This window comes from Salvelinus alpinus, chromosome 7 (genome assembly GCF_045679555.1).
Source record: "Salvelinus alpinus chromosome 7, SLU_Salpinus.1, whole genome shotgun sequence".
In the NCBI taxonomy this organism is placed as follows: Eukaryota; Metazoa; Chordata; class Actinopteri; order Salmoniformes; family Salmonidae; genus Salvelinus; species Salvelinus alpinus.
This window is the reverse complement of record NC_092092.1, coordinates 75398326-75410134: the sequence shown is the minus strand read 5'-3', so window position 1 is coordinate 75410134 and position 11809 is coordinate 75398326. Positions and strand designations below refer to the sequence as shown.

The window sequence follows — 11809 nt, the reverse complement described above, 5'->3', positions numbered from 1 at the left end:
ACGTTTCCTTCTACCACCACTGGAATTCCAGTCATTCCCATCATTTTTTAAAACATTTTTCAAAGTGCAGCTATTCCGGTTCCTCCACCAATAGTGGAGCAAAATTCCCACCATGCTGCCAATTGCATTGGGGAACGTCCCTCCGTGTCTGTTTCCGAAACAAAGCGTAGATGTGGACATGATTGAGGGCAGGAGAGGATGGGAGACGGTGTGTGGAGAGATATATAGATAATCGTTTTATTCGTTTTTATATACAGATGGTTCAAAGGATCCAGTCAGTTGTAAGGTGGGGGCTGGGGTGTATGTACCAGATTTCAATGTTAGAGTATGTAAGCAGTTAACTGATTATGTGTCAGTGTATGCGGCCGTGTTGATGGCCATGATTCTAGGTTTGAGATGGTTGGAGGAGGTGAAACCACTGGTACATTACCACTGGTAATGTGAAGGCCGATGTGGTGGCTAAGAGTGCTGTGAGGAGAGAGGGGGTAGATATTCAGGTCCTGCTGGGCTGCAGGGAAGTCAAGCTCTTTCTCCGGGCAAAAGGGATTGATCTTCGGCCAAGGGAGTGGGATGCTAGTAGTAAGGGGAGGCAATTGTATTGTGTGCACCGGTCAGTTAGAGAAGAGGTGGGGAGTATGGGATGTAGGAGAGAGGAAGTAGTGTGGAGTAGATTACAGCTTGGACACACAGGCTTGAAAGCTACGTTGTAGATGATCGGGAGACATGGAACAGGTCTGAGTGATGAGCGTTTAATGGAGGAAGCGGTGGAGCAGGTGATGATATTCTGTGAACTGTATGACGTAGATAGGGAGAGATTGTGTGAAAGGGTTAGCGAGGCTGGACGGGTTTGGGTGGTGTAGTGGGGGGAGGAAATAGTGTTTAGGGCTATATTTCACTTTCTTAGCGGAACAGGGCGAATGAAGAGAATTGAATATAGGTAGGCCATGACTGGGCTCACACTCCAGTACAGTAGGTGACGTTGTGTGTACCTTAAAAGTTGGATGCGGTCCACCAACACCATCGCAAACAGGAAGAAATACACTAGCGGCGTTCAATGGTATTTTGGTATTTTATTAGGATCCCCATTAGCTGTTGCAAAAGCAGCAACTACTCTTCCTGGTGTCCACACAAAACATGAAACATAACACAGAATGACTTAATACAGAACATCATCAGACAAGATCAGTTCAAGGACAGAACTACATAAATTTTTAAAAAGGCACACGTAGCCTACATATCAATGCATACACACAAACTATCTAGGTCATATAGGGGAGAGGCGTTGTGCCGCGAGGTGTTGCTTTACATGTTTGTAGAAACCAGGTTTGCTGTTTGTTTGAGCAATATGAGATGGAAGGAAGTTCCATGCAATAAGGGCTTTATATAATACTGTACGTTTTCTTGAATTTGTTCTGGATTTGGGGACTATGAAAAGACCCCTGGCGGCATGTCGGGTGGGAAGTGTGTGTGTCAGAGCTGTATGTAAATTGACTCTGCAAACAATTTGGGATTTTCAACACATTAATGTTTCCTATAAACAGAAGATGTGACGCAGTCTGTCTCTAGCTCAACTCTTAGCCAAGAGAGACTGGCATGCATAGCAATGAAAGTAAAGTCCACTGCAAATTACCTTTATTTTGAAAAAACATGATCTATGACCAGCGGAAGTAATTACGTCACACGATAGTCCACATAAATATGATGTTGAATCACACTAATTTTCATAAACATCGTGGTTTTGAAGTTGCATTCTGTGGTATTTGATATATCTCGCAAATGTAGAAATTGCCTGTCCATTTGACGAGGAAAGACAACGAAAGCAACTCTACAGCTATGGCTGCAACAGTAGTAAGTTTATCGTCTAGCTAGCTAACTAGAATAAGCTAAACTCATGTGTATTTTATTGTAGCTACGTTTTTAGTCATTGAGTTATATATTATATATTTCTACCTAGCTACACAAACCCGAAATGTGAACAGCGGTACACTGTTCACAAAAGCCTGATACTGTGGGATTACCCCACTGGTGCCACCAATGCAGCTAACGAGATTGGACAGAGAAGGCGGGTTTGAATCAATGATTTATATATAACGTTACACCATTGGTTTGGACCAGCAACCCATGCCAGTTGTGATATTATATACTTTTTATGTCCCTGAGAGGAAATTTGACTTGGACAAGAGTGCCACTGCTTCCACATAAATAGTAGAATCAATTTACACCCACACAAGTAATGAACTTAATGCCAGGCAAGGCTGTAGGAAGGCCTACCGGCACTGGAGCTGCCACTTACTTACATCATGGTGTAGTGCCATCTACATTTTAGTAACTTATCCAGAGGAACTTCCAGGTCCTCCATGGGAATTGAACCCACAACCCTAGAGCCATGCTCTACCAACTGAGCCACACGGGACCACCTACCCACAGGCCTTCATCATGGTGAACTGCCACTTAGTGACATTCTTACAGAGCAAGCAGACAACTACCTCCTGTGCCATCATTTGAATTTGATCTGAGGAAGACTGACCACCCCTGGGTTACAGGGAGACCAATCATTTCAGGTCAAAGGCCACATCGTTGATGTGTCATGCAGGTATTCCGAGGCGTTCACCAACATACAGTGGGGAGAACAAGTATTTGAAACACTGCCGATTTTGCAGGTTTTCCTACTTACAAAGCATGTAGAGGTCTGTAATTTTTATCATAGGTACACTTCAACTGTGAGAGACGGAATCTAAAACAAAAATTTTACAAAAAAACATTGTATGATTTTAAAGTAAGGAATTTGCATTTTATTGCATGACATAAGTATTTGATCACCTACCAACCAGTAAGAATTCCGGTTCTCACAGACCTGTTCGTTTTTCTTTAAGAAGCCCTCCTGTTCTCCACTCATTACCTGTATTAACTGCACCTGTTTGAACTCGTTACCTGAAAAAAGACACCTGTCCACACACTCAATCAAACAGACTCCAACCTCTCCACAATGGCCAAGACCAGAGAGCTGTGTAAGGACATCAGGGGTAAAATTGTAGACCTGCACAACGCTGGGATGGGCTACAGGACAATAGGCAAGCAGCTTGGTGAGAAGGCAACAACTGTTGGCGCAATTATTAGAAAATGGAAGAAGTTCAAGATGACGGTCAATCAACCTCGGTCTGGGGCTCCATGCAAGATCTCACCTCGTGGGGCATCAATGATCATGAGGAAGGTGAGGGATCAGCCCAGAACTACACTGCAGGACCTGGTAAATGACCTGAAGAGAGTTGGGACCACAGTCTCAAAGAAAACCATTAGTAACACACTACGCCGTCATGGATCAAAATCCTGCAGCGCACGCAAGGTCCCCCTGCTCAAGCCAGCACATGTCCAGGCCCGTCTGAAGTTTGCCAATGACCATCTGGATGATCCAGAAGAGGAATGGGAGAAGGTCATGTGCTCTGATGAGACAAAAATAGAGCTTTTTGGTCTAAACTCCACTCGCCGTGTTTGGAGGAAGAAGAAGGATGAGTACAACCCCAAGAACACCATCCCAACCGTGAAGCATGGAGGTGGAAACATCATTCTTTGGGGATGCTTTTCTGCAAAGGGGACAGGACGACTACACCGTTTTGAGGGGAGGATGGATGGGGCCATGTATCGCGAGATCTTGGCCAACAACCTCCTTCCCTCAGTAAGAGCATTGAAGATGGGTCGTGGCTGGGTCTTCCAGCATGACAACGACCTGAAACACACAGCCAGGGCAACTAAGGAGTGGCTCCGTAAGAAGCATCTCAAGGTCCTGGAGTGGCCTAGCCAGTCTCCAGACCTGAACCCAATAGAAAATCTTGGAGGGAGCTGAAAGTCCGTATTGCCCAGAGACAGCCTCGAAACCTGAAGGATCTGGAGAAGGTCTGTATGGAGGAGTGGGCCAAAATCCCTGCTGCAGTGTGTGCAAACCTGGTCAAGAACTACAGGAAACGTATGATCTCTGTAATTGCAAACAAAGGTTTCTGTACCAAAAATTAAGTTCTGCTTTTCTGATGTATCAAATACTTATGTCATGCAATAAAATGCAAATTAATTACTTAAAAATCATACAATGTGATTTTCTGGATTTTTGTTTTAGATTCCGTCTCTCACAGTTGAAGTGTACCTATGATAAAAATTACAGACCTCTACATGCTTTGTAAGTAGGAAAACCTGCAAAATCGGCAGTGTATCAAATACTTGTTCTCCCCACTGTATATTATGACTGCATGGACAAGAAAAGGAGGGTAGGTACTCACCTGGGCTCTGTGTGAATGCATTGAACACGCTGGTACTAACACCTCCCTCGGGAATCCTACTTTGGAAAACACTTTGTGAGCGTCTTGAAATATCTCAACTGTAGCTAGATAGCTAACTCCTTACTGTTGATCTTCACCCAGAACTTGATACGGCTCTACCTGGACAAAGCAACCCTGGTCTGGAATGGGAATGCAGTGTCAGGGCAGTCTGCTCTTGGGGAATTCTTTCAGTCACTTCCCTCCAGCGAGTTCAGTGTCCAGACTCTTGACTGTCAGCCAGTGCAGGGTGAGATTCATTCCCTCAATTTTTGTTGGGATTTCTTCAGTTACAATGTAAACAATGATGGAATCGTATGCACATGAGATGTTATACATTCAATTAAACATGGGACCATGTTTTAAGGTAGAAATGTATAGACCCATATTAAGTATAATCACACAATAGAGAAACAGAATGTGATCTTGCATGATCAGGATGGTGAAATGAGGCCAACACCACTTACCCCTCCTTTATGTTCCCATACAGAACAGGCAACCCAGGGCCAGACCACGCTGTTGGTGGTGACCGCAGGACAGGTGAAGTTTGACGGACAAAAGCAGCGTTACTTTAATCAGAACTTTCTCCTCACAGCCCAGGCTTCTCCCACCAGTGACCAGCCTGTCTGGAAGATCGCCAGTGACTGTTTCCGCTTCCAGGACTGGAGTAGCTGAGGCCTACTTTTATCTGCTTTCAGGGTCGTATTCATTAGGACACGCAATGAGCTACGAAACAAGCGGTTTATTTTTTATTTAACCAACAGGCAAGTCAGTTAAGAACAAATTCTTATTTACAAGGACAGCCTACACCGGCCAAACCCGGACGACGCTGGGCCAATTGTGCGCCGCCCTATGGGACTCCCAATCACAGCCGGTTGTGATACAGCCTGGATTCGGATCAGGGTGTCTGTAGTGACTCCTCTAGCACTGAGATGCAGTGCCTTAGACCGCTGCGCCACTCAGGAGCCCAATAATCACACGTTGGACAAGTTTGTCTGTTTGGTACCTAATGAGTACAACCCTGCTTTAAGATGTTTGGTCTTGTTTTATGCCAGTATCTACCAGTCTTGTAATAGATGTTTGGTCTTGTTTTATGCCAGTATCTACCAGTCTTGTAATAGATGTTTGGTCTTGTTTTATGCCAGTATCTACCAGTCTTGTAATAGATGTTTGGTCTTGTTTTATGCCAGTATCTACCAGTCTTGTAATAGATGTTTGGTCTTGTTTTATGCCAGTATCTACCAGTCTTGTAATAGATGTTTGGTCTTGTTTTATGCCAGTATCTACCAGTCTTGTAATAGATGTTTGGTCTTGTTTTATGCCAGTATCTACCAGTCTTGTAATAGATGTTTGGTCTTGTTTTATGCCAGTATCTACCAGTCTTGTAATAGATGTTTGGTCTTGTTTTATGCCAGTATCTACCAGTCTTGTAATAGATGTTTGGTCTTGTTTTATGCCAGTATCTACCAGTCTTGTAATAGTTGGTAAATATGCCCTTTCTTTGAAGTTACACTGTGTATGTTAATGAAGGTACTGTGTACCTAAAGTCTTTTGTAATAAATACAACAAAGTAGTCAGAAATACAAAAATGTTTTATTCACCACCAAAGCATGTGACCCCTGGAATGAAATAACTGTTTACGAAGACACTGTCAAAATATCTTACTAGCCTCATAACATTACTTTCAGTATTCAGGTGACGAAACATAAAATGCTATTTCCCATGTTGTTATTGTTCTAGTCAATTTAAATGTGCTGTATTACAGTGGGATGTAAACCTCTGTTCCTATTGTGAGAGAGTGGGAGTAAAGTTATGGCAGCCTAATGAACTGCATGTCCTCTGGAGTTAATACGGTTTGGAGCTCAAACGAATGCATTTAACCTGGGGAAACATGCCGAATAATATTTACGTTCCCTGAGTGACACTTTGTGCAACATATGCTAAGCAAAACAAACCTAATATCATGTTCAATAGGGAAAGAATGTATTGAAAAGTCAAATAAACTGAATTGTTCAAATCTCAATGCTTATTTTGTCTCTCAAAATATGATTTGACTCTAAATGGATGGAACGTTCTTCATAAATATAACCTGACACTGGGAAGTGAGAGCTCTGGAAGGCACGTAATGTCACTACTGCCATCTTACCACTAGAGGGCCGCAGAACTATATCATTGACCAAATCTGACGAGCAACAACGTATTTACAGAACACACAGAGAGAATACACAGATATTCAAAAATACATCTGTTCCAAAACGGGTAAAACAGCTTAGGTTGGAATGGCAGGTAGACGCTGACTGTTGGAATTCCATTTCCTCAATGTTCCATTTGTTTGTTAGTGAAAGTTAAAGGCTTTTCTAAAACATATTTCTATAAGGCTGGATCAGCTTCAAGTTTGATTTCCCAAATAATAATTTCCCCATCTACAGTTAAGACTCATCAGCGTCTTTTCCTAATGACAACGATGCAGGGCAGAACTGGACGCGCTTAAACTGATTAATAGGGATATTCTTTCCACCCACACCCACCCACTAGCCTGGGTACCTAACGGCTTCCACACCCACTAGCCTGGGTACCTAACGGCTTCCACACCCACTAGCCTGGGTACCTAACGGCTTCCACACCCACTAGCCTGGGTACCTACACGTGCTGCGTTCAACCAGATAGCAAGTCAAACATTTCAGAGTTTCCTAGTTCCGATTAGCACGTGAACGCGGCATATGACAGGTATGCAGCATTATGACAGATATGTAGCATTATGACAGGTATGTAGCTTTATGATAGGTATGTAGCTTTATGACAGGTATCTAGCATTGTGACAGGTATCTAGCATTAAGCAATATGACAGATATGTAGAATTAAGCATTATGACAGGTGTAGGTAGCATTATGACAGGTGTAGGTAGCCTTATGACAGGTGTAGGTAGCATTATGACAGGTGTAGGTAGCATTATGACCTTTACATTTACATTTACATTTAAGTCATTTAGCAGACGCTCTTATCCAGAGCGACTTACAAATTGGTGCATTCACCTTATGATATCCAGTGGAACAACCACTTTACAATAGTGCATCTAACTCTTTTAAGAGGGGGGGGGGTTAAAAGGATTACTTTATCCTATCCTAGGTATTCCTTAAAGAGGTGGGGTTTCAGGTGTCTCCGGAAGGTGGTGATTGACTCCGCTGACCTGGCGTCGTGAGGGAGTTTGTTCCACCATTGGGGTGCCAGAGCAGCGAACAGTTTTGACTGGGCTGAGCGGGAACTGTACTTCCTCAGAGGTAGGGAGGCGAGCAGGCCAGAGGTGGATGAACGCAGTGCCCTTGTTTGGGTGTAGGGCCTGATCAGAGCCTGAAGGTACGGAGGTGCCGTTCCCCTCACAGCTCCGTAGGCAAGCACCATGGTCTTGTAGCGGATGCGAGCTTCAACTGGAAGCCAGTGGAGAGAGCGGAGGAGCGGGGTGACGTGAGAGAACTTGGGAAAATTGAACACCAGACGGGCTGCGGCGTTCTGGATGAGTTGTAGGGGTTTAATGGCACAGGCAGGGAGCCCAGCCAACAGCGAGTTGCAGTAATCCAGACGGGAGATGACAAGTGCCTGGATTAGGACCTGCGCCGCTTCCTGTGTGAGGCAGGGTCGTACTCTGCGAATGTTGTAGAGCATGAACCTACAGGAACGGGTCACCGCCTTGATGTTAGTTGAGAACGACAGGGTGTTGTCCAGGATCACGCCAAGGTTCTTAGCACTCTGGGAGGAGGACACAATGGAGTTGTCAACCGTGATGGCGAGATCATGGAACGGGCAGTCCTTCCCCGGGAGGAAGAGCAGCTCCGTCTTGCCGAGGTTCAGCTTGAGGTGGTGATCCGTCATCCACACTGATATGTCTGCCAGACATGCAGAGATGCGATTCACCACCTGGTTATCAGAGGGGGGAAAGGAGAAGATTAATTGTGTGTCGTCTGCATAGCAATGATAGGAGAGACCATGTGAGGATATGACAGAGCCAAGTGACTTGGTGTATAGCGAGAATAGGAGAGGGCCTAGAACAGAGCCCTGGGGGACACCAGTGGTGAGAGCACGTGGTGCGGAGACAGATTCTCGCCACGCCACCTGGTAGGAGCGACCTGTCAGGTAGGACGCAATCCAAGCGTGGGCCGCGCCGGAGATGCCCAGCTCGGAGAGGGTGGAGAGGAGGATCTGATGGTTCACAGTATCAAAGGCAGCCGATAGGTCTAGAAGGATGAGAGCAGAGGAGAGAGAGTTAGCTTTAGCAGTGCGGAGCGCCTCCGTGACACAGAGAAGAGCAGTCTCAGTTGAATGACTAGTCTTGAAACCTGACTGATTTGGATCAAGAAGGTCATTCTGAGAGAGATAGCAGGAGAGCTGGCCAAGGACGGCACGTTCAAGAGTTTTGGAGAGAAAAGAAAGAAGGGATACTGGTCTGTAGTTGTTGACATCGGAGGGATCGAGTGTAGGTTTTTTCAGAAGGGGTGCAACTCTCGCTCTCTTGAAGACGGAAGGGACGTAGCCAGCGGTCAAGGATGAGTTAATGAGCGAGGTGAGGTAAGGGAGAAGGTCTCCGGAAATGGTCTGGAGAAGAGAGGAGGGGATAGGGTCAAGCGGGCAGGTTGTTGGGCGGCCGGCCGTCACAAGACGCGAGATTTCATCTGGAGAGAGAGGGGAGAAAGAGGTCAAAGCACAGGGTAGGGCAGTGTGAGCAGAACCAGCGGTGTCGTTTGACTTAGCAAACGAGGATTTTACATGTTAGTCATTTAGCAGAAGCTCTTATCCAGAGTGACTTACAGGAGCAATATAACAGGTATATGTACCATTATTATTATATACATTTTTGTACTTTTACCCTTTTTCTCCCCAATTTCGTGGTATCCAATTGGTAGTTACAGTCTTGTCTCATCGTTGCAACTCCCCTATGGACTTGGGAGAGGCGAAGGTCAAGAGCCATGCGTCCTCCGAAACCAGACACAGCCAAGCCGCACTGATTCTTGACACACTGCTCGCTTAACCCATAAGTCAGCCACATCAATGTGGAGGAGGAAACACGGTCCAGCTGGCGACCGAAGTCAGCTTTCAGGCGCCCGGCCCGCCACAAGGAGTCGCTAGAGAACGATGGGACAAGGAAATCCCGGCCGGCCAAACCCTCCCCTAACCCGGACGACGCTGGGGCCAATTGTGCACCGCCTCATGGGTCTCCCGGTCAAGGCCGGCTGTGACACAGCAGTGCCTTAGACCGCTGCGCCACTCAGGAGGCCTGTATGTACCATTATTAAAGGTGTATGTAACATTATGACAGGTGTGTGTACCATTATTAAAGGTGTATGTACCATTATTAAAGGTGTATGTACCATTATTAAAGGTGTATGTACCATTATTAAAGGTGTATGTAGCACTATGACAGGTGTATGTAGCACTATGACAGGTGTATGTAGCACTATGACAGGTGTATGCATGTAGGTTACCTTCTCAAAGACCTTTCCGCTGGGCTTGCTGGAACAGTTGGACCAGCGTATCTTTCCCAGGGCTCCATTAAAAAGGGAATGGCCTCCCAATCAAAGTCGGACTGAATCGTGATTCATCACTCCAGATAATTAGTTTACACTGCTCCAGAGTCCAAAGGCGGCGAGCTTTACGCCACTCCAGCCAACACTTGGCATTGTGCATGGTGATCTTAGGCTTGTGTGCAGCTGCTCGGCCATGGAAAACCATTTCTTGAAGCTCCCGACGAACAGTTATTGTGCTGATGTTGCTTCCAGAGGCAGTTTGGAACTCTGTAGTGAGTGTTGAAACCCGAGGACAGACGATTTTTACTGAATAACAGTTCATATAAGGAAAAGTACATTTAAATCAATACATTAGGTCCTAATCTATGGATTTCATATGACTGGGCAGGGGTGCAACCATGGGCAGGCCTGGGAGGGTATAGGCCAACCAACTAGGGAGCCAGGCCCACCCACTGGGGAGCCAGGCCCAGCCAATCAGAATGGATTTTTCCCCACAAAAGCGCTTTATTACAGACAGAAATACACCTCAGCTCCCTCACTGACGAGCCCGCAGGTGAAGAAGCCGGATGTGGAGGTCCTGGGCTGGCGTGGTTACACGTGGTCTGCGGTTATGAGGCCGGTTGAACGTACTGCAAAATTCTCTAAAACAACGTTGGAGGTGGCTTATGGTAGAGAAATGAACATTACATTCTCTGGCAACAGCTCTGGTGAACATTCCTGCAGTCAACATGCTAATTGCACACTCCATCAAAACTTGAGACATCTGTGGCATTATGGTGTGTGACAAAACTTCACATTTTAGAGTGGCTTTTTAATGTCCCCTGTGCAAGGTGCACCTGTGTAATGACCATGCTATTTAATCAGCTTCTTGATATGCTACACCTGTCAGGTGGATGGATTATCTTGACAACGGATAACATGTGGATAACATGTAAACCAATTTGTACCCACATTTGAGAGAAATAAGCTTTTTGTGCGTATGGACATTTTCTGGGATCTTTTAATTCAGCTCATGAAACATGGGACCAACACATTACATGTTGCGCTTAGATTTTTGTTCAGTGTAGATGATTGTTGAGTTGCGACTGTCAGTGAAAAGCAGAGACCCAGCCAGGCATATCGCAATATTGAAAAATACAATCACAGAAAAACTGTTTGGAAAGCAAATGGCTATTGCTGTAAAGCTATGACAATGAAAACACTCCAATCTGTCTTTTCAATAATCTTATCTTACTTGAGCGAACAGTAGCTTATCTTATCTGGCACCAGCGGAGAACACCGGCCATATCCCCAGTGAATGTGCATATTCACTATCTTTATCATTGTGTTAGTGACAGAGTGACACTTTGTTTTTGGACAACAATAATTTTATTTGTCTCCCCATCTCGTAGGCCGATTATATGGATCAGACAACATTGTTTTTATTGATCTGTTTGTCAGTGACCGCAGAATAGGCTATCCTGTATTTTTTGTAGTACTCAAAAAAATCTGTGCTCTCACTTGGGTGTCCCATACCGGTAAGAAATTAAATCTAATTTCACCCCTGGACATTTACAATGTTTAATTGACCAGCAGTGTACACATTTCACCAGCCTTTATGTACAGACAGGAGTACATACGTCTTATTAGCCTGTGTCCTTTGTCTGGCAGGACATTCCTGCAGGCCAAACCCTCCCCTAACTCGGGACGACGCTGGGCCAATTGTGCGCCGCCCCATGGGTCTCGCGGTCGCGGTCGACTGTGAGAGTGCCTTAGACCACTGCGCCACTCGGGAGGCCCCTGTGTCCTTTTATGTACAGACAGGACAGGAGTACATTTTTTGTTTATTTTTTACCTTTATTTAACTAGGTAATTCAGTTAAGAACAAATTCTTATTTACAATGACATCATACCCCGGCCAAACCCAAACGACACTGGGCCAATTGAGCACCACCCTATGGGACTCCCTATCACGGCTGGTTGTGATACAGCCTGGAATTGAACCAGGGT

At 45.3% G+C, this 11809-nt stretch overlaps 1 protein-coding gene across 1 annotated transcript; it reads left to right on the top strand.

The window, feature by feature from the left end:
- Window positions 1-4224: 4224 nt before the first annotated feature.
- Window positions 4225-4979, top strand: LOC139580240 (NTF2-related export protein 2-like). Its single transcript, XM_071408793.1, has 3 exons — window positions 4225-4256; window positions 4410-4554; window positions 4795-4979. The coding sequence occupies exons 1-3, from the start codon at window positions 4239-4241 to the stop codon at window positions 4977-4979; spliced, it is 348 nt and encodes a 115-aa protein (XP_071264894.1). The 5' UTR covers window positions 4225-4238.
- The last annotated feature ends 6830 nt before the right edge of the window (window positions 4980-11809 follow it).

Excerpts from the sequence above, each read along its gene's own strand:
- LOC139580240 (XM_071408793.1), top strand. Across the intron at positions 4,555-4,794 it reads TGACTGTCAGCCAGTGCAGG|AACAGGCAACCCAGGGCCAG; the intron begins GTGAGATTCATT and ends GTTCCCATACAG.